A 27774-nucleotide genomic window follows, 5' to 3' on the forward strand; every position below is an offset into this window, starting at 1 on the left:
GATGACTTTTCTGGGTGATTTGTGCTCTCATTATCGACTACAAACGAAAAATTCTAACACAGTGCTGTTTTCTATATTTCGCATTGTAATTTGTGTTTGAGTGAAAATCCTCTTAACAAAACGCAATCGGCCTTAGGACGGGGTTCATAATAACGTAGCACAAACAGACCAGAAAAAAGAAAAGAAACTTACACAAGAGGCTGCCTTACTTAGCAATGTTTTGGCCTGTTTGTATTAAAGACGAAATACCTCGTCGACTGGATGTTATCGCTTAACCTCGATTTTTTCAACGAGACAAGATTGGCGACTGTGAACCCGGTTGAGATGATGGTGCGCGGCTCTCTGGATCTTGGAGTGCAGGCCGTGGTAGCTATTACTTTCGGTGAGCTGGAATTCGTCAATTCCAAAAGAAAAATTCAGGTGAGAAAACAACTATCTGTTTAACTCATTGCCTGATGATAAGGTACTACCAGTAAGTGTGCTATTCTAAATAACTATATGGTTGTGGCACATTTTTTCTTCACAGTTCTTTAGACCTAATTTTCTAACAAGAAAACGTCGTAGAAGGTGGTCCCTATAGCAACGACGCATTATTAGTGGCTACAGAATCACTTATTCGTTGAAAAATACACGCACGCAACGACTACTTGATGATCAATTGCCCACATTTAACTTAATTTGTGTGACAAGTAGGGTTCTCGTTACAAGTAAAGCAGCAAATTAATCAAGCTTGAGCTATAAGGAATCAGCCGGTGCCGCAAAACTACCCTCTGCATTAGCTATTGTGAGAAGTGATGCCCTAATTCATTATTGACTGAAAAAGTGTCAAATGTCTTAAACTTTTGTTCATTGCGTAGTTCACTTATTTACCTGTTTATTTTTTATGCCTAGGGCTTTCTTGACATAAGCTGTTGAATCAACAGCAGTACAGTTGAACCCATTTGTAACGCCACTCAAGCGCCATGAAAATTTCAATGTTTTCACCAAGTATTGTCATAAACGTGTCCAAGAAAAAGAAGCTATTTAGGGGCAAGGCAGGCTGCTATGACAAAACTATAATAAAGGATAGGATATGCTAGCAGACAGTAGTTACAAGAATGACAGAGCTGCGAATTTTTCGAAAATGTTTGAAACAGTTCCATTTTGCTTGCACGCTTCGCGAACGCCTGTAGTTGAAGTGTGATTACAACGAGGCTCACGTGCGTGTAATACATGATCCTCGGAAAGTCTATCTCGGTCGTGAATAGTTCATTGTCGTGAGGAAGAAGATGTGCCACCAGGTGTCAACACGGGTGCATCAACATCTAAGGGTGCTGTAGAAGCATTTCACTTTCGTGCCTCATACCTGTTCCTATATCACAGGGATCGACAACGTTCAAGTGCAAAACTTTTTTTTAGCGAACTTCGGCTACTTTCAGCGTAAATGTCTATCTAGCCGCCTGCAGCTTTTGCTCTCCTGGCCGTTTCAATTACGGTATTGATACCAAAATTGGCATGGTGTAGCATAACTGTATGGCGAGCATACGTGACTAGTCATAACCTAAAAATAATGATATGTTTGCCATGAATGTCATGATTTACATTCATTGGCCTCACTTCGCTTGCGGTGGTTTTGTTCACAAGACATATTGCAAAACTGGTATGGTATGACATGACTGCATGGCGAACATATGGGACAGACTCTAACGTGTAATCACTACATTCATGTCATGTAAGCCATGACTACACGTCACGCTCATGGTGCGTTCGTAAGCCTTTTGCTAGATTCACACATACAGATTTTTTTGTTACGGGACGTGAATGGATAACGAAAGTATATGGAAATCTTTATATAAGTGTCATGTAAGAACGTGACTACATGCCACCTTCATTGCGTGCTCGGAGCCGTTTGGCCGTTCTCACTGCCAATTTTTTATTGTTGCTTTGGTGTGGCCAGTTGTGGTTGTGGGCGAGTTTTGGAAACACGCGATTCACAGGTCAGTCGCCGCGAGCTACGCCTGATTAAAGTTTCAACTAAATGAATGTTCTCCTTGAGGTTTGCTTGTTACCCGCTGTTAGATACTGTTGCCACATTGCTTCTCCAAGTCGAATATTCAGGACAGTTACCAATGTTTACGTTTGCGTTTTTCTTAACAGATTGAGTACAGTAGCGAACAAAAAACGTGGTTCGCCAAGAGCCGAAGGATACAGGACTACGAATCAATTTTATCCAACTACGGAGTGACGCCGCGTTTTGTCAACCAGCTTGCTTTGAAGATAAGCGGATACGACATGCACCGTGAGTTGTATTCAAGTTTATTGTTGTTTCTCCAAGCGCAACCCTTGAATGCTTATATTTCAAAGTGCATTGAGGTCTAGAAATGAACAAAAACGTCTACGTTTTTGTTCATTTCTAGACCCTAATCCACTTTGAAATATAAGCATTACGATTCTGCCTAATGCACTACGATTCTGCCAATTACGATTCTGTCTAATGCGTAATCATGGAGCAGCTGCTTTGGTGTTTGTGTTCTACGATTACTTGAGGATAACAGTTCGAAATAATGTGTATACAAGCAAGCTTCCATACCATGCCGTGAGTAGCGCGACTGACATGGCTTCGCGCAGCACATCTAAAATCAATCGCCGCATGCAGAGCGTAGCACGTTTGCCTGGCTAACAGAAAGACTGCCAAATGCAGTGAGTGGGTGCGTTCGACAACAACGAACTTGAGATGGTGCGCCGTATTGTGGCGCTGCACGCGGGGGACGCGGAACCTGTCTTCTTGCCAGTACGTTCCCTCCTCGTGCTACTCACTATTGCCGTATTTCTTTCTCCGCAGTACTCGACGTGCGCTCACATTTAACGCGAGAGCGTTAGAAAGCTCGTCTCGCAGAAATTCCACCGTCGGCGTCGGCCCCGTTGGTTGTGAGCAAGAAGTCGTCCGTGTGCGAAAAAGCTCGTTGCATAGATTGCCGCGGCAGACCGCTACTTGTCCAGGCGTGCTCGCGCGATTACACGGAAAAGGCCGCGCATTAGAAGAAAAAAATATAAAGAAGGGCTCAAGGTCATGCGGCGCGGGTGACGTAGTTTTCTTGCCGCTGCTACTCTTCCCTACATAGCTTCCAGCGCTTTCATTGGGACCAGAGAAAGGTTAATGCAATTGCAGCATGCGACAAACCTTTGCAACTTCACTCGCACTGGACGATTTTCTTTTTATTTTCGCGTCGTTCAGTTCGTGAGGCAAAAAGCTCTTCCAGTGAGTTCATTTCAAGGTTACTTAAAAAACTGTTCTAGTGCCCCTTTAACGCATTTTGTTCGATAGGTCTCACGATGAAAACGAGCTCATTCGGTGATAATAGCGCACGCTGGTCCAATCTACTGTGTGGGTGTTTTTGTGCGTGCGTGTGTATTAAACACACGCGCGCACACAAATGAGCCTGTTTCTCCCAAATACGCCTATTTCTTTGTCTCTCTTGGTACTCCTATAGTTCTCTTTTTCTCCCTTCTTTCTATCTCTCTCCTATACTGGTTTCCTATTGCATTCAATCTAATTTTTTCTGAGATTTTTGTTTCGGTCTGCTGAATTTTTCCAGTACTTCTTTGCTTCACTTTCATTTTTTGAAGGTGTGTGTGTTCTTTAATTTTCTCTCTTTCTGTCTTTCTTTCCTTTCAACATCTCTGCCTGTCTATTTCTCCGTCAATTTTTTTCCCTATATGCTTATTCTTACCTTTATTCCTCTCCGTCCAGTTTACTCTCAGATCCCATTTTGACCACTTTGCCATACCATGATATACAAAGATATGTTATGCTCTGATAGGATACTTGGAAAATTGCGTGGTAGCACCACTCCCATCTAGATCTTGGGTGCGTCGGTGTGAGTCCCACCTGGCCAGAAATTTCCGTTCGTCGAAGATTTTTATTTTGCTGTTTATTTTTAGTTGTATTTGTTCTCTCACTTATCGGATTTTTTCTACGCTGGAGATATTAGTACATGTGCTTTAGAAGCAAAGAAGACGGTGAAGAAAGAGCGCGCCGAGAAAGTTTCTGTTCGCGCTACGCGGCCACTACAAAAGCCTAAATAGCTCTGCCGTTAGCAATCTCGTCCTCTGACACAACAGCGTGGTATCTGTGCGGTATTCTTGAGCTCTTTTTAAACCCTTTCATACGGGCGTCCTCACTGCAACTTTCGTAAAAAGTATAGTTGTGGTATAACTCTGGTGGGAAAGTACTAGTATTGAATTTTTAAATTCTTTATAGTTGCCTTACTTACTCCTTCCTTCTCCCTGTAGTGAAGGACATCACAATAGCCGCACTTGGCAAAGAAAGTGTGGGGACGAACATTCCCATTCACAAGCTCGGTCTTTATACGAAACCATTTGTTACTGAGGGTAAGTGAAAAGTTCTACTATAGTTTCACAATAGTTAGCAAGTACTTGTGATATTGTTTGTAATGTGTGTCTTTCAGCATCCAGTCTACTTTCGGGAGAAAAATTTAGGATAGCAGGAAAATGACGATCACGTACCTTACAATAAATGTAATTCTACTTAACTGCTGAGCGTGACTAGCATTTACGATGCCAACAAGCAAACGTTCATATTTTCTACGTATTTGAGACAATACCTGCCTGTCGCCCAATTTCATTGTTTAATCACTACTAGCTGTTCGAAAAAAACGAACATTGCGACCACGCTAATAAAAGAGCATTTGAAAATATCAGAGCCTCCACCAGTCTCAGGCACTATCGCAAATTGATGCAGTCGTTCCTGGTCTTCAGCACGCCTGTCAGAGACCCTCAGAATTTTCTTGGCTTTACGGAAATCTATGGGACGTTTTTTTTTCTTTTTGGCACCTAAAATAAATAGAGCCGAGTATAGTCGGTATTCAGGAGTTAAGTTTTGATGTCCCTCTTGCAGACCAACATATTTTATTGCTTTCGCCATTGCCGTACTTTTTTGCAGGAGCGCAATAGTAGTTTTGCTGACGACGGAAGCAACTTCAACAGTTGACAGCACGTTTTTCGACTCAGCCGAACTGCGACACGCTTTGATTGCCGCTAGACCGAACTGGTACTTCAGCGCCGGCGTCACCGTAGCGCTGGATCCCGCTCAGGCTTGCGCTCGCGCACCACACGTGTCTCTAATAGGGAGTTTTAGAATAGCGCACCACGAGCCCTTGCGGTGCGGTCGCTGCCACTGCGCATGCGTCGTAACGTGAGTCGGCGTTCGCGTTCGCGGACCGCACGTAGAAAATCCTAAATTGCGTGCGGTGATGGCGGCCCGCATGTGGCCCGCATGTGGCCCGCAAGCGCTGGTTTCTAGGCTACGGTGTCGCTGCAATCGTTCGTTGCGGTTCGCAGCAGGGCAAACGCTATCCTAAAGTTTTATGGCACCCGCTTCGCCCGCAGCGCTTGCAAACGGTATTCTGAAACTCCCTAATTTTTCAGTCATGCCTGGCACTCGCAGCGCACACGCGGTGCGAAAGTGCCAGTCAGAGAAAGATTTTATGGAGATACAGCGACGCTGGCACATATTTGCCTATAGCGACAGTGAAGATATGTTGCAGTCCGAATAAGTCGAAAGCCACACTTCCTGCTGTTTACAATTTTTGGCGTCATGACAGAACGCCTTTACACATCTACTTAGAGTGCGAAGTGTGCTTGCACGTGCGGGCCTCAATATCTTCTATATTGCCATGCTACCTACGAAACAGTACGGCAAGGATTTGGCACTGCATACTACAGGTATACTGCGCGGAAATTGCTGCTCTAAAGTGAAATAGCTGTCGTCACAGCCTCAATACACGCTGTAAATGAACTCAGTCATGCACTTTTACTAGGCTCATAACTTTTCATGTTGATTGCAGTCATACACTGGCGGAAGAGGTCGTCCTCTTCCTATGCCGATGCAAATCTGTGCAATCTGAAACACCGCAGCAGCACGATTCTCGCGTCGTGTTGTAATCTTTGCAGACAGTGCTGAGTAATGTATTCCTCTTGCGATGAATGATTTTTTTCGCGTTCATGGACAACTTAGTGGTGCGCTGACGACTCCTTGTGTGCTGGAGTGGCGTGAACAGGCACTTTCTCGTGTTTTTGTGTCCCAGAGATGCCGCTTGCAATGCTACTTTGACACAAGAGATAGAGGTTTTGGCAGTTCAGAGCAAATGAAGTCTTGTTTTAAGAGTACGCTTTCAGCAGCATAGGCGCCAGAGGGCTATAGATAGTTATGCTCTTGCCTGTAGAGGTATGAACGGAAATTAATTTGGATGCATGTGATAGCAGCCATAGAAGCCAAAGAGTAATTAGTTAGATGAAGATAACATGAAAGAAATTAATATAGTGTGATTTTAATGGTACTGTAATGCTTGTTCTGTGTTTGCAGCTGAGTGGGGGACATTTATCACCAGATATACCAATGGTACATATAAAAGTACGGACATAATTTCGCATATACCGCAAAGTACTACTATCCTTTTAAATCTATTCAAGAGTGAATCTGTGGGCAAAGACGGGCTGCGATACCTAGTCGCTTGGAGCTTCTACAGAAAGCTGATCAAGTACACAGTGCCACGATTGCTTCGCAATTACGTTTCGGCCAACACGGCTTGCTACGGTGAGATAAAGGAATTTATGAACCTGGCGGTCATGAGCTCCTACTTCACGTCCGGTAAGTCTACTTTTCTTTTATTGTAAGGTTGTCTTAAGGTAACGCTCTGAAAACAAAATTTTGCGAAATTGACATTTCTGTAAATATTTGCTAGCTGGTTTACAAACCAGTATCAACTAAAGGTTTCCGTATTTACAGCTTTCGATTTTTCCTGTGTAAATATAGGTTTTTTTATTCAGATCTTTTAGAAAGCCTAGCGTATCCCATATTAACGTCATCAGTGCCGCCTATGCTGGGTAGAAGCTCTATTGACACAAACGGAGCAGATTGTTCGCAAGGCCCTTGTAATGCGGAAAGGCGAGGTGTGTGGCCGGTCAAGGAAGCGCAAAATGGTCTAATAAATAACGCCACGTATTTTCGTTTGTGACCGCTTTGGTAGTGACACAGTCATATCTAAGGATGTTTATCTTTGTAAAAATTATTTATTGTATGACTAGGCTAACAAGAATGCTGACTATTTTAAGATTATTGTATTTTTGGCCATGAATTGGCAAAGATTTTCGCATTCCTACAGCATCAAAGCGTTACAATATACAAAGCATAGATGTGTATAAAGATTTTGGTGAACGCAGCCGCATCAGTACTGAAAATCGCCTAGATCATTATTATGGTGTGCCGTGAAACACCATCTTTTTAAATTAAGTATAGTATACGTTCTAACTGTCTCAGATAAATACATCGCAATTTTGACGAAGAGAGGACACACAAAACGCAAGCGAGCGCTCACACTTGTAAGCTGCATATCTCCGAGTATGTACCGACTCGCCCAAAATGTCATAATCAACATCGCATAATCATGAATGCCTTTCTCATGTGTTGGCACTCAACTCGGTCCTGTGCTTGCTTCTGCGAGATTATACACTGCATATTCTTATTATCATCTGCATAGGTCCACGTCTTACTAGTATTGAATGTGTCTTGCTTTGTGTACATGACAATACGATTGCAGCAACTTGCTTCTTTGGTATGCCTATTTATCGAACAGTGGTTCCACCACGCTTGATATACCAGACAAAGCGCATGGCGTATCGAATCCGCAGCGCCTTCGAGAAAGCCCTGAATTCCTCAAACTGGATTGGCCGCGATATTCGTGATGAACTTATCAACAAGTTGATCGACGTGACCTTCTACGTGGGAAGTCAAGGACGGCGATCAGATCCAGCATTCGTCGAAGAGGTTTACCGTGAGTTTTCATCAATATAATGAAAGGCATAGCAATCAGTTCAACAAGATAGCTTTTTTTTCAATGAATGAACCAAACTTGCTGACACGTGGTTCCAACAGAGATAACTGATTAGCCGCGTTCAAAAGCCAGCGTCACATTTTTTTAGCGGGGAAATTTTTTAGGCTGTAGGTCGCTCCCTCCTCCGTATTTATGTGGCATGTTATATGTAGTATTTATGTAGTGGCCTCTAGTTCCTGAATTTTTCAGCAGACGCGTTCTATGTATAGACCTTGGAATTAATATCACTAAATGGCGTTAGTGGTTTTAGGGACGAAGCTCCTTAGAGACAGACAGACAGACAGACAGACAGACAGGACCATCTTGGGATGCCCTCTTGAAGGCATTCTAAGATGGATCTACCATCTGGATCCCAAGATCAAACGCTCTTTGAAACCACTTTTCATACCTAATGCATTTAGATGAGTGGCACAAATTGAGGAGGCTGGTTGGCGCGGGTATAGTGTCTAGAATATACTTAGTGTGAGGGTCAGGGGTTTTCACAATGTGTGCGTCTTGTAATGCGCTGCCCGCTGGAAAAATTCCTTCTCCGTCTGCTCGTGTGAATCTAGCTTTACTGATGAATTTCTCTAGAGCTTCGCCCCAGTCATCATCAGTAACTTCGTGGATATGATGTGACATTTTTCACGCGATGATTGAGATATGAACGACACACCTCGTGTGTTGAGCGTGAGATTGCCGAATGCAGATGTGAGGCGTAACAGCATGGCTGCTTTTTCTTGTCAGTAACGACGACACACGTACACCGAACGTTATCCCTTTATTGTGTGTATTACTTTAATAATTTAATACTGTATAACTTCCAGTTATTTTTTAAAGATTATAATGCATTTATCGCCTAAGAATTGTAAAACACATTCGCTCTAATCCTCCAGACATCGTTGAGCAGGACTTCCGCAACGTTTGATTAATACTCCGGTTTTGATGATTGTAGTTGTTTCCCCCAGAAATACAGTTGCAACAATCGTTTCCCATGCCTAAAATGCTAAATTTCGTGCATTATCTTAAAAACTCTAGTCCACATCTTTAAGGCCACATGTGACGTTCTGTCTCTTCAAGCAAAGAAACTTTAACCTTCAAGTAGAAAAATTTGAACTACACTCTGGATCTCTTTGCTGTAGTTCAATTGGCGTCATAGAAAAAAAACTATCAGACTAACATTATATCTGAGTAATAACAGTGCCTCACGGTCATAGAAGAAAACATTCGGTAGCGAAGGCATTCTGTTCCCGAATGACATTTTTTTCGGCGACGCTGCTACACGTCCAAAGTGACTGACATTTAACATGATGATGTCGATCGCAGAATTTTCCTCGTGAACATCCGGTGAGTAGCAATAAAAAAATAAACAAGCGTTCACAAGCTTCGTACACATCCGATAATAATTAAATGTATAAATAAGCATACTACGCTGCCGTTCGATTTCGTTCGTTACTTTGTTTCAAGACATTGCAACCGATCGTGTAGCAACTCAAGCCAAAGCTAGTCAGATCCGCCGGGTAAAAAAAAATGGCGCCTGGCTCACCTCTTATACAGCGCCTACCAGTCGAAGACAAGTTTTTAAGCAGTTTTTTAAGTGATTAGTGTAAATAAAATACGCAAAAGGTTTCCTACCAGTCGAATCAATGTCGTTTTATACAATTACTTCATCAGCTGTGCCGTCGAGAGTACTCATTTGTCAGTCGAATGAGTTCTGGCGATGGCATTAGGTGACGAATGACATTTGGGCGAATGCCATTTCGTTCATCCGTGTGGCACCACGCGAATGACCTTCAATCTGAAGGCATTAGGAGGTAAATGCCATTTTCTCTGCCCGTGTGGCGCGGGTATAACAAGAATAGATTCCTTGAGTTAAGCCTAATTTGACGGCTGCCTTAAGTAGCTGGCGAATAGCAGTGCATTTTTGATAAATTGCCCTTAAAAGCCCGTCACGTCTCGAGCGGCGATCATTCATTGATGAAAAGCCAGTCAAAGGTATTTGTATGCTTAGTGTGTTCATTGTGAGTGACCAAGATTATCGTAAGAACGTATTGTTGATCGCCTATCGCAGGGCCTTATCCAGACTCACCACAGGAACCTTTTTTCCCCACGTGGATGAAGGTCCTGTCTTTATCTTCTCACTATACTTGGACTGACCAAAATGCTTTGCTGTACAACGAGGCTGCACCCAACGGTTTCTACATAATACCCTACAACGATATTGTCGTATCCCCAGGCATAATGCAGAGTCCATTCTTGTATTTGTACGGGCCAATCGCCCTCAATTACGGTGGGCTTGGAATGGTGAGTACCGATTTTTAAAGCAAAAATTTCACTGTCCCACTCGATTTAGTTTCGATGCGTACCTCATCCTGGCAATAACACGAAGAATGGGCCCTCCGTCGCGAGCGACGTGATGACGATGATGATCAAAATTTTAATACGCGAAATTTAGTTCTGGCGTGGCAGTTGTGCTGAAGTCGAGTGTTAGGGGTAGTAGCGTTTATTTGTTGTAGTGCGGGAGATGTACCACCGAATAAGGTCCTGTGAAAAAGGACGAGAGAAAACCCACGTTGTCACTGCAAATATTATAAAAGCTATCCACGTTGTGACTGCTATTATTATAATTAGCTACGCAGTCATTTCTGAGACTGCATGAATTATCGGTAAGGCGCTTAAAAATAGTTTTAGTTGCTCGGCCTGTTTTGTTTTTTGAGCAATAATGGCCGAGATTTCGGAGCCTTAAATTCGGGTATACAGCGTTTTTTGATAAACCAGGCGTTGAAACTAATTCTGTACTTTCAATCACCACCACTAACAATGCTGTTAAAATACAAATAAGTGATATCTTCATCTATATCTTTATTTACACCACTACGTTTCCAGAAGCAATATTAAGAGATTACGTGGCACGTATGTCAATACAAGCAGCCATAGCGACAGATGTGTCACAAAGCGAAGCAAAATGTGTAATTGGCATTTGTCTTCTATCCTAGACTTGTCTTCTTCCCTTAACCTTTGAGATTTCGTGCCACTTTTGGAGCACAAGTTTTCGCGAAAATTCTTGCTGTTCGTAAAATAACGGCCGCAGAACGTTCGGCAGTAATTTTGACATATTCGCTATCAGTATGTGCCTCTCTTACTGCAAACGAGAGCTTGCAAGCTCAGAGTGCTTTCAGAGCAATAGTTTTACCGCAGTCCCCCGAATCTCCAAGAGATCAAATTGGTCTTGATTCGAGGACATAAGGACCTATTTATGAATGAAGTGCCAGATGCACTGGTAAACTCATCTTTAAAGGACCTGTTATTGAGGTATAACCGGCATCCGAATTCCTAACAGGCACTACATTAAGGAAGAAACTACTGTTAGAGAAATTTACTTCACCTCCACTAACGGCCACATCAAAATTTAAGCACTTCGTGTATCATTGCCAAAGTAAAATATGTCCAACTAAAGGATTGGAAGTCGTAATCACTAGTTTGTGTTGTCGAGTTCCGCAGCTAAACTTATATTTACACAGAGCTGGTCTGGCAGCCTCCCCTCAGTGTTCTTTCTGCGGAATAAATGAGTCAACCAAACATTACCTCAATTCGTGTAACAGATACTGTGTAATAGATTTGTGCAAAAACACTTTAGGTGCCATTTGCCGATAGCGAAGATACTGTCGAGCAAGTTGAGTGCGCTTAATCGTAGGCGTTCATTTTTCGGTCCCCTCCACAAACTCCAAGATGGTGGAGAGCGAACGTCTTCATCAGTTTCTCCGTCTACATCTCTGAATGTCATTTCTCAGCGTTTGAGAAGAAAATGCAAGGACTGCATGAACGCGAGCCTGTATTGGTCGTTAAGGAGTTCGGTGTTTCTCGCGTTGACTACGATCACGGCACCGGAGAGTATAGGAAAACAACGGCTGTTTTTTTTAGAAGCAATGCTGGTATTTATTTGAATGCCGTTCAAACGCTGATTATAATAGCACCATTCTACAAATTATTTTTCTCGTTTCCTCTTCTACGTTTTCCTAATCACAGATAATAGCACACGAAATCATGCACGCATTCGACGCCGACGGAATACAAGTGAATAAACACAACAAAACAATTCTCACGAGCGAGTTCGTGAAGGAGTACACTAAAAGGGCGCTCTGCTTGAGGCACTCGCATAAATCTGTTGTGAGTATGATTTATTTTAACGTCTCTTTAGAATGTGTCTATTTGGTCATGAAACGTTGGTATGAAAATTTATGATTTTTGTGTCTGAAGAAGATGTCTCTGCAACATTTTAGGGTACAAAATGCTCGATATTTGTAGTTGTGAGTAAGGTACGCTTCATGCGGTCAAACTATCTCTGGGAAATTTCACGGCGCACTTACAATTTTGATATTATTTGCTTGTATTTTGTAGCACTGCAGCGTCACAGAGAGAATAAAACCAATGTACCACAACAACGTTGACAACATTTAAATAGCTGTCAAAATGCTTTCTAAGTTGGTGTGGCGGACAGCGCCTGCACTGCGTTAAATAAGAATCAGTAAAATAAGCACTCTCGTACATCGCATTAGATCTGCATATCTGGTACATGCAGCTATTTCCAGTCTGCTGTTTTCAGTTCAACGTGGTTAACGTTGTAGCGATTTTGCCTGCTGTCGTGGCATGATTACTTCAAAAGACAAACTCCTATTACGTTGTTTTGCCTGCTGGAGATATGTAAAAAAAGTAGGAAATGAATATTCTGAACGTGCGTTAAAAAAGTTTGATATTCGCGTGCTCGGAACTACGATAAACTGACTAGAAACTTTGTGGCGATATTACCAGACCTGCTTGAAAGTGACCATTCACAACAGCGTCTTACGTGCTGTATTTCAGTGCGGTTGTGCTGGATGTCTATATGCCAATAAACGTGTTTGTGCTCTCAAATGTGCTTGTCAATAAATAGTAATATATTCGATGTTAATTGTCGAAATGCTAAATCAACAACGACCTATCGGCTGATGTTTCGCGCTTGGCAATATAACAACGACCTGGAAGTTTGGAATCCGCTAATTTGCCAGCTAAATTATAAAAATTGCCTATTTATTAAGTAAAGAAACCGAAGCACCATGTCGACAGACAAGGTAGTTTCATTGTAGAAGAAACATCTATGATATCAAATTTATTGAGCAAATCTGGTTGTCGGTTTCGAAACCGCTTCAAAACAACGCGAGATCAGCGAATGTTGTTTATCTGAAGCTAACTTTTGTTACTTATCTTTTGCGGGAAGAAATATATATCGGCACAAAACCCACCCCTGCCTGTAGGTCACTCTTGACTTCGATTAAAAAACAAAGAAACGCATTTAACCTCTTCATACAGCCAGCAGCTCCACTTATAAGGATAATAATGGTATTTTGTTTGTGCCCGTAATGTGCGACACAACATGCTGTCTACCAAAACAGTATGCACTTTAGGTAAGTGTTAGAAGGCTTGGGACATCAAAAGTTCTTTCAACTATCAGGGGTGTTCATCAGATGACCGTACAACAGCGCATGTGGAACGATCCACGTCAAACAAAGGGTAGAGTACTGAAGGGAAATAAAAGTGATGTTCTATATATCTGACGAGATAAGCGAACGACACTGCTATTTTACTTTGATCAGCATGAGTTGTAGCCTAAATGCTTTCCGTTTACTTCCAGCTGTCCTTGAGCGGCCAGCACGAAACCTTGAACGACACGGTGGACTCGGAGAATCTGGCTGATCTTGTGGGGACCATGGTTGCGTATGCTGCCTACTCGTCGTCGCCCCAAAAGTACAAGGACGTAAAATTAGTCAACCTCGACATATCAACAGAACGCTTGTTCTTCATCAACCATTGTGTGAAATGGTGCGCTGAGCGTACAACGTTAGAAAAACGGTACGCGCCACTCCGCTCGAGGTGCATAGTGCCTTTGATGAACATGCCGGAGTTTTCCGGTGCCTTTGGCTGCGCGCCAGGATCTCCGATGAATCCACGCGAGAAGTGCGCCTTTTGGTAACAAATGATGGACTTCTCTTTCGCTCTATAATTTTGTTTCAAACGCACTTTCTTTACATTTTGACGGGAATAAAGATAACAGTTTTTTTGAAGATGGAACTAAATAGGTCTACAATAGTGACAATAAATTGTTTAGATTTCAGGGCCTCTACAAATAGGTGCTCTTGATAATGAGTCTTTAAAAACGTTGCTACCAATACTAACAAATCACCGATCGTCACTGAACTGTCTTACATTGTCATAATCGTGCCTGAATAGATGGCCTGGCAATCAGCGGAGTCAGAAAATTCGGTACTGTGAACACCTCCGTTAGCGTGCATATTCCCATCCGTAGAATGTTAAAGATGAATTGAAGTTAAGTTTTGGTTCTGTCTGAGCGCTTCCTTACTGCTAACGTCATTTAAAGGATAAAAGAAACATCACTTTTTCATTTCGTCTTCTCACTTTTTTTTGGCTGCTGTGGGTTTTAACCTTCTCGCCTCCTGGATACCCAATTGGGTACCGTTGTTTTAAAGGCTGCAGATTATCACAATTCAGTATCTGTGTGTCCAAATTTGTCTTGACGATATAATGAGGAGCTGCTTTCAGAAAGCCCTGAGAAATGGTGCGGTGCGTTTAGTCATATTCGCAAAACGAGTGAATGAAAATGACTGAGTACTGCACGAGCGCTCGTATCCGTACTGCACGAACGCTCGGCTGCGTCCTCGTGATAAGTGACAGCTCTTTTAAATGCAAAGCATTTCTTAGTTAACTTCGGTGACTTTGAGCGTATCCGTCCATCCGTCCGTCCATCCGTCCATCCATCCATCCATCCATCCATCTAACTATCTATCTATCTATCCATCCATCCATCCATCCATCCATCCATCCATCCATCCATCCATCCATCCATCCATCCATCCATCCATCCATCCATCCACCCATCCATCCATCCATCCACCCATCCATCTAACTATCCATCCATCCAACCATCCAACCATCCAACCATCCGTCCATCCGTCCATCCATCCATCCATCCATCCATCCATCCATCCATCCATCCATCCATCCATCCATCCATCCATCCATCCATCCATCCATCTATCTATCTATCTATCTATCTATCTATCTATCTATCTATCTATCTATCTATCTATCTATCTATCTATCTATCTATCTATCTATCTATCTATCTATCTATCTATCTATCTATCTATCTATCTATCTATCTATCTATCTATCTATCTATCTATCTATCTATCTATCTATCTATCTATCTATCTATCTATCTATCTATCTACCTATCTATCTATCTATCTATCTATCTATCTATCTATCTATCTATCTATCTATCTATCTATCTATCTATCTATCTATCTATCTATCTATCTATCTATCTATCTATCTATCTATCTAGCTGCCTATGATTTTAAGCTCTCCTAGCCGTTTCGATAATGGTATCGATACCACACTTTGTATGGCACAACATAACTGTATGAAGAACATACTGGACTAGTTTTAACAAGAAAATGATAACATGTCATGACTGTCATGATTTACATTTCATGGTCCAGCAGCTCTTGCGCTGGTTTCGTTCACATGGCATGTTGCAAAACTGGTATAGCATGATTGCATGGCGAACACAAGCGACAGACCCTAACTGAAAATCATGACATGTGTTATATAACTACATGACTACATGCCGCAATCATGATGCGGTCGCGGCCGTTTCGCTAGTGCCACATATACCAAATTTGGTATTACAGTACGTAAAAGGATGAAGAAGTTATGTTACTGGTGCAAACATGATAATCATAAGATGCGTGTCACGTAACAACACGGCTACATGCCACGCTGATGATGCGCAGGCGGCCGTTTCGCTAGCTTCACTTATACCAATTTTGGTATTACGGGACGTGAATGGATGACGAAGGTATGATACTGGTGCAAGCATGATAAACATGAGATGCGTGTCATGTAACAACATGACTACATGCTACGCTGTTAATGCGCTCACGGCCGTTTGGCTAGCTTCACATGTACCAAACTTGGTAATACATGACGCCAATGAATGACGAAGGTTTGTGCCTGGTGAAAATATGATAATCATGAAATGCTTGTCATGTGAGAACATGACTACATGCAACATTGAAGACACCATTACTTTTCGACGTGACGTGGTGCGTGTGCTCGCTGGCATTCATTTCGTTGCGTCACGCCGGTGTTGCCACGCCAGGCAGCGGTCCTGCCATATACTTGCAGGCGCGTGCCGCACTGCGTTGCTTTGACGCATGCGCGTTTTAGCACGCCCGGCATCCCTCCGTCACGAAAAGAGGGAGACGCAGTGTTGTCTGGATAACGCAACGGCACGAAATGCAGCATGTCGCATTTTGCGCCGGTTGCCGTCGAGCCGCGCCGACGGATGCTGGTTGCGCCTTGTGCCAGATTATAGAGTGCTCGCGTTTTGCTAACGTAGCGTCGCTGTGCTCAGCATGCGCGCGCATCAACGCTACATTGAAGTATTTTGGGCCCTTCATAATGCGCTTGCGGCCATTTTGCTAGTTACACATATACCAAATTTGGTGTTACGTGACGTCAAATGATGACGAAATATATGACTAGTGAAAGCTTGATAATCCTGACACGCGTGTCGTGTCCAAACATGACAACATACCACGCTTATAGCGTACTCGCGGACGTTTCGCTAGCTCCACATATACTAAATTTGGTATCACGTGACGTGAATAGATGACGAAGGTAAACGCCGCATCCAAACATGATAATCATGGCACTGAAGTCAAGTATGGTATCATTTACATCCATCTTGTAACGTTGTGTTGATTTTAAAATAATATCAACAGTTCTCATTCGTGCTTCCTATATCAAGGATTCCCACTGTACGTGGAATCTGCAATTTTTTTTTCGTAGTTGTACCATGAACAACAACGCTTAGTACATCTATATAACTGTGAATGCCCTGTAAATCACAATGAAGGTAGTTTTGGTCTGATATGTTTCTTGAACTCAATCTTAGAGACTTCAAAAAAATCAGGAGTGCGCAAATAGGTAGCATCACATTTTCCGACAATCATTAAATTTTTGGAAATAATGACTTTTTTGCGTGTCTTTTCAAGAACAAGGAATGAAGTAATATTGCTTTGCAATTTTTTTAATGGTGCATACTTGAGACTGAGAAGGTTCAATCTTTGGTTCAAGATTTAGTATTGAGAATGGCGTGGCTGTCATGTAGTTTTAGAGTTATTTAGTTAACTTGGGTTTAATGGCACAAGTGGAACTTAATCTAAGCCGCATCAAACACAAGGTGTTTCGTGACAGGCATTGCTTTGCATGCAATTCCAAATAATATGCAAAACCCACTGTCTTTCAAGAAATTGATAACATTTGACAAAGAAACAAGTGGATCCTCCTCTTGAAATAGACTCGGGTGCAAACGTTTGGGATGTTTATATAGTGCTCTGAAGTACTTCTTTCTTTCTGTTTCGATGTACAGACACATAATGGGAATATGTATGACTGTTGATGGCTGTAGATATGTCTGACATTGCGGCATGTCTTTGTTTCTAAGCAAAACGTTGTGTGTGAAGTGCGTGTTACCCATTCTAAGTGTACATAGAATGACTTCAAGGTAACGTTGTTGATGACGGCACGTTTTTCATTTGGCTACTTTGGGCTTCATCAGGTGCAGATTATTGTTTGTGCAGGAGTCCCACAGTCTTTGCCATTTCGATGAAAACGCTAGACAAATAATACGATGGATGTCTTTGAAGAGAATACTGATTTCTTTAAAGACCTTTTGCGCTGCTAGAGAGACGCATTCGTCTGCCTTCTCGCTGCCTGGTATCCCTCCATCACTTAGCACCCAGCAGAAACGAACAATCACGCTGTCACTGTTTGATGCAATCATATTTAGAATACTGAAGAAGTGGTTTGAAGTAGTGGTTCACAGTCATATTTTATATACGGCGCTTTCAGTTAACTTAATGAATCAGTGTATATGACTACTTTTTTGCGTTTGCCCGTGATGATTTCTCACACTGCTTCCCATAAGGCATATACTTCGGCCCTGAAAACGAATTTGAGTTGAGGCACTCTAATACTGACAGCGCTTTCCTCCATCACAATATCGACGCCCATGTGGGTTTCAGCTTTTGAGCCATTCATATAAACTTGCATATAGCCTTTGTATTTATCTTGAGGTATGTGGAACTCTTGAATTATGTGATCTGGCGGGGTGTGTTTTTCTTTAAGTGGGTTAGCGAGAAATCACAAATATGAATCAGGTCAGACCGCGGAGGCAGTCTTGGTGGTTTTGTGGCGATATTATAACGTAATTAAAAATATCGTATGCACGGCAGTGTTCTTCAAAACGTAAAATCAGCGGTTTACTAGAATGTGGCTTGTTAGAGTAGCAAAAGTGTGAATAAAGTTTTGTTGCGAGGTCATGACAAATATGTTGAGGCAGTGTTCTGATTCTTAAAACATACGAGAGCGTTAAAAGTACCGGACGCTGGTACAGTGGAGGTTCATCACAGTCTACGTATAAACTCTGAAGTGGAGAAGTTCTATAGGCGCCATTGGATAAACGCAGACCGAGATTGTGTACCGGGTCAAGACGCCGGATGTAAGACTCTTGCCGAGCCGTAAACAACACACCCGTAGTCACAAACACTGCGTAGAACAGAGCGATAGTCTTGAGTAGGCATAGTCGGTCAGAACCCTAGTGCTTACGGGACAATATCTTCAGTAAAATAAGGGCTTTAGTTGCCTTGATTTTTAGTGTACTATATAAGTCAGAAAGCTACGTTTACTGTAGAATGTGACGCTTAGAAATTTGTGTTCGGGTTTTATAGTAACTGCTACATTGTTTAGTGTCAGAACTGGGTCAGGAAGTAGTCCTCTTTTCATTGCAAATAAGACAGAGACAGTCTTTTGCGTTGAGTATCGTAAACCATTTATGTCAGCCCAATTTGCTGATTTGTTTATGGTAAGTTGGAGTTGCCTCTCGCAGGTTGTTAAGTTCGAGCCACGGGAAGCAATCTGTAGATCATCAACCTATAGCGAGAGCATAACTGTGTGGTATGACCTGATAATTCCAAATCATTTTTACTATGAACAACGTTGTGCTGAGAACGCAGCCCTGTGGTACGCCTTTTTCCTGGAGGAATGTACGCGAAAGCACAGTGCCCAAACGCAACTGAAATGTTCTCTCGGTCATAAAGTTTGATAGGTAGCTTAGTATTTTACCATGAATTCCTAGATTGGTGAGGTCTCGCAGAATTCCGTTTCTTCACGTGGTGTCATACGCCTTCTCTAAGTCGAAGAAAACAGTGAAACAGTACTGCTTGTATCAAAATGCTTCTCGTATTTCATGCTCCAGTCGAACGAGGTGGTCAGTGGTTGAACAGCTTTTCTTATATCCGCATCGATAATTATCTACCAAGTCTCTCGATCGAAGGATGAAAGACAGCCTGCTGTTCATAATGTTTTCTTACGGTTTTGCTAGACAACTGGTGAGAGCGATTTGTCCGTAGCTGCTCGCAGAGGTTGAGGTCTTAACCACTTTCAGAAATGAAAGTACTGTAGTATTTTCCACTGTTTTGGCATTGTATCGAATCGCCATAACATGTTGAATATTGTAAGTATAACTTTCTTGGAGGCTTCGGAGAGTGTGCTAGCATAGAATAGTGGCGGCGATCAGGACCCACTGCCATGCTTTTACCAATGGCTAGCACGATGTTTAGTTACTGTAATGTAAAAGGGTTATTAGAGGCTTCGTGCGATGCACCTGTAAGAGGCAGTTTCTGCTTTTCTGCAGGCTTTCTGTGTTTTAGGACTGTATCAGAATAGTTAGCTGAGCTGGAAATGTTGAAAAAGTGTTCCCCTAGTACATTCGCTTGTTCTTGTGTTATTATCTGTACGTGTGAGCTTGTAAAAATGAGTATAGTGTAGGATGTGTAGTAGCGAGTGAACTTGTTCAGCTACTCCCACAATCTTTTGGATGCGACTGCGCTATTAATAGCTGATATGATGTCCTGCAAAAGTTATTTTTCTGCTTGCTTCCGTTTATACCGAGCTTTGGCTTTAGCCTGTTTAAAGTTCATAAGGTAGCTGTACGTAAGGTAACTCTTAAGGATGCCCTAAGCTTTATTTTGTAGCTTCGTTTGATTCGGTACATTCACTTCTCTACCACACATTTCAATTTTTTTAACATGATTTGACGATTGCGGTATTGTTTTTATTGCGTCTGCTATTATGAACTCAGTGATTTTGTCGTTTACTTCATCGATGCTCGCTTTCTGCGACACGATGTGTTCTAGTTTCGCATTCTCCCGGAACAGGGGTCAGTCCGCAAGATGAATTAGCCAGTGGCGTGGTTTTGAGGAATCGTCGGTAATGTGGGTGGTATACTTTGATGATTGCGGGCAAATGATTCCTGCCCTACGAAGCTTCCAGCACTTTCCACTTAACATCATTAAAAACGGATGGCGAGCAAAACGCTAAATTGAGGCAGCTGAACTTGCATGGGCCTGATGAAAAGTAGTTTGGTGCACCAGAGTTAAAAAAAAACAGATGTTGTTCGACAAACTAAAAACCTGAATTATTTGTACTCTTCGGTCTTTTTTGTCACTGTCCCATAGCGAATCATGGGCGTTAAAATTACCTGCTAAAACAAATGGTTTTGCGAGTTGTGTCATTAAGACCTCAAGTTACATGCTAATGAGCGGCAACGTAAACATAGCAGATGGACATGATTTTGTGCGCTATGAAACTAACTGCAACTGCCACAAGAGAGGTGTCTAATGCGATGTCACGAGTGTAAATGACGCCTTTTACAACAATGGCGTCTCCTCCCGACAGTCTGTTGGCATGTTCACAATCCTTTCGAAAAATGTTTAACCCTCTCAGAAAGTCTGTGTTTTTTGGACCTAGATTAGTTTCCTAGAGACAGAAAGCAACAGGCCAGAACGTATTCATAATGTCTTTGACATCATATAAATTGTGAATCAGGCCTCTACAACTCCACTGTATAATTAATAATGCCATGGTGATATAAAAAAAGAGGTTCGTTTAGGTAAGTGATTGTAAAAAAATGATGGTGACATGTGTGTGTTCGGGACAGATGCATATCGTAAGCGAGAGCCGTAACCACTCAGGTTACACGTCCATTTTTTTTCGTTCAGGAGGATTTTTCCTGTTTTAGCGTTCTCCAGCGAGCGCTGCTCTTTTCGCGTCGCCATGGTATTTCGATCGACCTTCATAGCCTTATCGAAGGCGGAGGATGATCGAGAGCTAGGCACTGAGGCGCTTCTCTTAAGCCTTGGTGTTCGATTGATTCGTGGTCCGTGAACAGATGGGGTCTACAGGCCCGCTTGGCTTGATGGTGATGAAGCAGCAGTCGCCGCTACCACCTAGGGGGCATGTGGAGGTACTACAGGACCACTGATCGTAGAACCTGTATGCTCCTGAGGCCGTCGTGGCGCTAACCTCTGCTGCACAGCACACTGGCAAAGCTTCTCCGAGGTAAGATTCGAAGGCTCTTCCTCGCTTCGAAACTTGCAATTTTCTCCTTGATGGTGAGCGCAATCACCTCGTTCTTCTTACTCCACCAGTTGACACCACACGGGGATGTTTTACAGTTCTCAGCCGCGTGGTCACTCGCAATGCACTTGGCACAAGTGGCTTTACCTTTGCATGACTGTGATGCATGATTGAACCTTTGGCACTCAAAGCAACGCCTCAGGTTCGGTATGTATGGTCTGACATTGATCTTCAGATATCCTGCGTCTAGCGAGCTGGGGAGATTCCTGGTTCCGAAAGTGAGAATGATGTGCTAGATGGGAGCTGTTCATGGTTTCTTCTGATGGTCATGCGTTGTACCTTGATTACATTTTGGTACGTAGCCAATTGTTACATTGTACTACGGAGTAGCGAGCGTCACGCAATTTGGCGGTGGCCACGCAATCATTTGAAGAAAACAAGTGTTTCTTTACACCCGAACCCCCTCCATTGACACCAGTGTAGCTTTCAGTGCACTCACTAGGTCTAGCGGAGGGGAGAAGGTCTTCGAGCGTGCGACAGACCTGTATAACTCCCCTCGTATTTGACAGATTGCAACATCGGGTAGTGGATTTGTGAAGTGATACCTGTGACGGAGAGGTGAAGTGAAGTTTATTTTCCTTTCACACAAAGGGGGTAGCCGGGGCTAAAGGCTGGAGTGCCTGACAGAGGCCTCGGCTCCCTTGTACAGTCTAACATAAATAAACGAAAACACATAATTGCAGTGTTAGCTGCATTTGCCAGTGTAACACAATGCTGCCAAGCATGCAGCGTAGACAAAATACAAAGCATTATAAATATACAGAATATAAACTTAATACAAGCTTATACAAAGCACAAATCAGATTCGAGTAAATATTTCTTTGTTTGTTTTTTGAATAATTTCAATGCAACATCAAAATCAACATCCGTCAACATTTTATTAATAACCACAGTGACCTGATAATTTAATTTTTGTTTGCCATAGTTTGTGCGCGTTTTGGGGACCCGGTGGATTTGTTTTCGAAAGTGATATGCATCGTTAGACAAAGTAAAGTCTTGAGTGTGCAGTTGATTGCTCTTAATATATTGCAACAGTCGAAAGAGGTAGACTTGGTTCGCTTTAAGCAGATCGTAAGTACGGAACAATGGCAACGTGGAAAAGTCTTTGGGTCTGCCACGGTACCCATGAATGCACCGCAAGGCTCTCTTTTGGAGTACTAGTAGTTTTTGATAGTTAGTAGGCGTAGTTGTTCCCCATACGAGAATACAATAGGTTAACTTAGAATACACAAGCGCATAATACATCTGCAGTCTCAACCACACGGGTACCAGACAGGCTACTTTGTAGAGACAGCCAACACTTTTACTTATTTCAGATGCTAATTTTGACACATGTGTGTTCCATGAAAGGTTCTGGTGGAACCAGACACCAAGAAATTTAATGCAGTCAACCTCATGTATTCTTACCCGACCAAATTGAATATTGGCCTTATATGAATCAGCAGTATTAATTGGCCTAAAAATAATGTAGCTAGTTTTGGATAAATTTAAGGAAAACATGTTGCGTTGTAGCCATGACTGCAAGTTTCCTAAGTACCAGTTTACCGTAGCTTCCGCTTGTACAAGAGATTTGGCTGTAAAAAATATGTTCGTATCATCCGCATACATAATCATGTCATGAGAGCCTGGTAGTTTAGTAATATCATTAATATATATTAAAAACAATAGAGGTCCTAATATAGAGCCCTGAGGGACTCCACAAGTGACAGTTAGTCGGTTAGATGCAACATCATTCACCCGTACGTACTGCATCCTATGACGTAAATAATCCTGCACTAAGTTATGTGTGACACCACGTACACCATAGTAATTCAACTTTTCTAAAAGGATATTGTGCTGTACGCAGTCAAACGCCTTTCGAAAATCTAAAAAGAGACCAAGAGTGTAGTGTTTGTGTTCTATATTTTCAAGTATTTTGTCTTTAATAACGAGTAGCGCCTGCTCTGCGGATTTTTTCTTCAGAAAACCGTACTGGCAAGCAGATATCAGGTTGTGTTTAGTGAAAAAACATTCGAGCCTGCAATTGATAACTCCTTCAAATAATTTGGAAAATACTGGTAACACAGAAATTGGTCGGTAGTTTGACATTTCCATTCGATTGCCACTTTTGTATATCGGACAAACCTTGGCGATTTTTAGGTCATCAGGAAACACACCAGTAGTAAACATTAGGTTTACAAGATAAGACAATACATCAGATATCAAAGGCGCAACTCGCTTAATGGGGACAGATTTTATATCGTCATGACCTGCAGATACATCATTTTTTAACTTGTTGATTAAAATCACTATTTCTTGAGAGGAACTGGGTGAGAAAAACACAGACTTCGATAAAGAAGTAATATTGTTAATCAATACATTATCAGGTTCAGGTGTATCACCGAGCGGTTTACCAACATTGACAAAGTACTTATTAAAAGCACAAGCTAAATCAAAACCACACAAATTTCCGTCCGGCGTACTTATCTCGTTCAGCGCATTATTATCTTTCCCTTTCGTTAGATTAGCTACTTCTCTCCATACTTTACCACTGTCGTTTTGGATTCTCGTAAAACGCTCGATAAAATAATTTGTTTTTGCTGTCTTTAATTCTTTACTCAGTTGATTTCGATACTTTTTATACTCTTTTAGAATGTTGGGATCCCGATTCTGAATAAAGGAGTGGTACATTTTGTTCTTAGTGCAGATTTTTTCATGCAAATGTTTGGTTATCCACGGCTTTCTGAACTTCTTCCTATTTACTCTTCTTCTAATTAGAGGAAAAGCGTCATTATAGGCATTTAAAAACTTCTTAATAAATTCTGAGTACGCCCTGTTTACGTCATCAATACTGTATATGTTATGCCAGTTTATATTCCGAATGAGGCATTGAAACTTGTTTAAATTCTTATCATTTATTTGCCGCGTCATATATCTATCAACTGTAACCTTGCGTTCGCGCACTCTGTTGATAAAACAAAAAATTGGAATATGGTCGCTAATGTCCGAACTCAGTAATCCAGATTCAATATTACGCGGTTCAATGTTTGTAACACAAACATCTAAAAGGGTGGCTGTGTCAAGAGTAATTCTAGTAGGCAAAGTAATGTGATTGTAACATGCGAAAGATGAAATAACACCGTTGAAATCGGCAGTGCACGGGTCGTCATGCAATAGATTTATATTAATGTCGCCCATGAGTACAAATGGAAGAGTGCTAGAATTCAAATTTTCAAGCATTTTTTCAAGGAAATCTAGAAACTCTCGCTTATTTCCAGTCGGTGGCCTATAAATTGCTACGACAATTACATTGGGCAGTGATACCGCTAAACATTCAACACTGGGGCTCATTATTGAGTAGTCCTCAAGAACAGAGTGCGGGTAGCAGCATTTAGCATATATAGCAAGGCCTCCACCTCTTCCATTGGGACGTAGGAGACCGTTATAAGCGTAGTTATTGAAATGAAGGCGGTCATCATGTGTGAGCAACCATGTCTCAGAAAATACTAATACATCAAATTCTGTTGTTAGTAAGGTAAAAAGGTGATCGAGGCGGTCGCCTTTGTTTTTGAGGCTTCTTATGTTAAAGTGAATAACAGACAGTTCCTGGCGTCGGTTATGGAACTTAGCGTTGAAAGATTCAGAGTTGTATAAAGAACAAGTCGGTATTTGGAACATAGCCATGATTCCTCAAGCGAGAAATAATACAGCTATTGTGATATTTTGCACAAATCGCTCTCACCGGCAATCCTGACGGCATTGGAAGATTCATTCCGTCTGGCGAAAATCTTGCCCCCGCTTGTCCAAACGAATTTCCAAGACATTTCTTTCTTGCGGGCAATTGTGGCTCCCAGTAGTTGCTTATTAGCACGGGTTAAATGTTCGTTAACGTACACCCTATCGGATCCAGGAAGCCCTAGCATTTGATTTGTGATCTGTCGTTTCCTAGCTTTCGCAAGAACGGCCTGTCGCTTGTCTCGGCGCACGAAGCGAACGATAATGTTGCTCTCGCCCGTTACTCGTGTTGCTATCTTGTGACATGTGTCAATGTCAGCAGCACAAACTGGTTCGTCAATAACTTCGCCAAGTTTTCGTATGACATCATTAGCATTGTCTGCTGCCTTCACGCCCTTAAGCTCTAGATTATTCAAACGGCTATATTGTTCGAGCTCATCAACTCGTTGCGCTAGCTGCTTGTTTTCTTTCTTGAGATCTTCGTTACTTTTGAGCAGGACGCTCAGTTCCTGCCTCAAAGCTTTCAGTTCGGAGTTAATCGCCTTGGTTTCATCGCAAGTGTCGCTACAAAACTTCACACTTTCTTTAACAGAGCGCATTTCAAGTCTCATTTCACGCTTGAAATCATCGAGAGCTTTCACAAAATCCTTCGTCATTGCTATGAACAGAACAATGCAGGCCTGGCAGCAGTGCTAAGAAACTTATAACGTGAATACACGAATGTCCCAATAACACAAAAAGCAGCAGCAGCAGCGGTGGTGGTTGCGGTATAAGACAAAACGTAATACCAAAGTTTGAGGAAAACCAACTGACCTGTAGAACGTAGGAACAGCAATTAGTCAAGTGCTCGCATCCGCAACCACCACTGCTTTGGTGCGGGCGGGCCACCGGTCACTGCTTTTGATGCGTAGACCGGAGATCCGCGCAGGCGCAGGTCTACGACAAGAATGCGGTGCTGCAGTCACTATCGGAATGTATCCTAGTCCGTCAAGGAAGGGCACCGCTTCCCGATACGTGACTGCAAAGGTCATTGCATGAATGCTTTCAAAAGCTTTGAATGGTCCTTTCAAGGGGGACTAGAAAGTTTCTTTGAAAGTTTCTCTAATTTTTGTGCGAGCATCTCATTCATAATTGTAGAAAGGAACTCTGGATTTTTCCAGTCGAAGTTTATGTTTTATGAAGGCGAAACGGGGAGTGCTTGTTCTTTGATAGTTTCTGCAGGTGAGCTTGTTTCTTTGAAGACATATAGCAAGTAGCCGTAGTTAACAGCACCCGTGCAAACGAAGTACACGATGCATGTAAACGGAATTCCCAAATGGCGAAGCGGGATATTTTTAAGGTGGAGAACTTGACCCATACTACAACGGCTAACATAACGTAAGGTACGAGTGAGTATTTTTGGGTTCCCATAGCATCACTGCAAGTAGACAATATAATGTCAAACAGTGCGACTGGCAGTTCACATGCAATTGTAACCGCATGAATTTAAGAATCTTACCACCATAGTTATTTTTAAACTGCGCCAGTATGATATTTTTTACAACTACTCTCTGTCAAGTGTTGTTTACTTTTGTCATTCAAATTGAATACATCTGCAAAAGCTCAAAAAGTTTTTTTTTGTAAATTTGTTTTCGTAAAATATTCTTGAGTATGAGCACCTATGCTATGTGCTGAATAGCTGCATATGTAGATAAGCATCTGGCTCATAGTGTTTTTATGAAACTTTTGCAGTTGGCGACGAGAGCCCGTCACGCTGTGCTCAACGACATCATCAACTCGGAGAATTTGGCTGATTTTGTTGGCACCGCGTGTTTTTTACGTGGCCTTCACTACCTTACCACTTGTTCAATGGGATGTGACGCTTCCGGGCGTCAAACGTACTGCCGAGCATCTCTTCTTTATTGGCTATTGCATCAAGGTGTGCGTGAGCCGGTATGTGGTTATCGAAAAGTACACCCCAGACCCCTCCCGCTGCATTGTGCCAATAATGAACATGGCCGAATTCTCAGATGCTTTCGAATGTGCACCAGGCTCTCGCATGGACCCGTCTAAGAAGTGCGCCTTCTGGCCATGATGACGTTTTTTGTGTGTTTTACGCTGGTTTCGCTTTCTTTTTTCAGAATAAGTATTTTGATAATTCCATGTAACGTACGCGAACTCTTAGATTACTGTGACCCAGACGTGTCATGTGAAGTGAAATTTGTAAACAGTGGATGGTAGCTGCAGCGGACGTTCGTACAAGTGGGCTTTTCTTTACTTATTTAATCTTTTACAGTGCTGTGACACAATTCGCATCGGCCTATTCACCTAACAATGCCGCAAAAATGAGAAGAGGTATGCAGCACGAAAACCCGAAAGCGCACTTACTGCACACATTGCTTTTGCAGTTGTGTCTGTAGCTAGAAGCGAGATAGATGGGCAAATGTACTTATTCGTCTTATTTTAGCCATGCATTGAGTACGCTCATTAGCAAGAGTAGTCGGATGAACAATTGTGGCATTTTGGGCATGTAACAACTCATTTTGCAATAGGCATTCAATGATAGCTTGATACAGGCAATATTAGCAGCACAGTCAGTTGTTTC

General features: G+C 42.2%; 1 protein-coding gene across 1 annotated transcript; it reads left to right on the forward strand.

The window, feature by feature from the left end:
• The first annotated feature begins 324 nt into the window (after window positions 1-324).
• Window positions 325-27264, forward strand: LOC119182226 (neprilysin-1). Its single transcript, XM_075887997.1, has 7 exons — window positions 325-420; window positions 6365-6400; window positions 6472-6649; window positions 7635-7832; window positions 9943-10175; window positions 13540-13727; window positions 26922-27264. Exons 1-7 carry the CDS (start codon window positions 325-327, stop codon window positions 27262-27264), a joined length of 1272 nt encoding a protein of 423 aa, XP_075744112.1.
• The last annotated feature ends 510 nt before the right edge of the window (window positions 27265-27774 follow it).

This window comes from Rhipicephalus microplus, chromosome 3 (assembly GCF_043290135.1).
Source record: "Rhipicephalus microplus isolate Deutch F79 chromosome 3, USDA_Rmic, whole genome shotgun sequence".
Taxonomy (NCBI): domain Eukaryota; kingdom Metazoa; phylum Arthropoda; class Arachnida; order Ixodida; family Ixodidae; genus Rhipicephalus; species Rhipicephalus microplus.

Bases quoted from the DNA above. Each gene is read 5' to 3' on its own strand.
- LOC119182226 (XM_075887997.1), top strand. From the start codon at position 325: ATGATGGTGCGCGGCTCTCTGGATCTTGGAGTGCAGGCCGTGGTAGCT. The intron at 6,401-6,471 runs GTACATATAAAA...AATCTATTCAAG, and splicing joins TATCACCAGATATACCAATG to AGTGAATCTGTGGGCAAAGA. The intron at 10,176-13,539 runs GTGAGTACCGAT...GTTTACTTCCAG, and splicing joins ATTACGGTGGGCTTGGAATG to CTGTCCTTGAGCGGCCAGCA.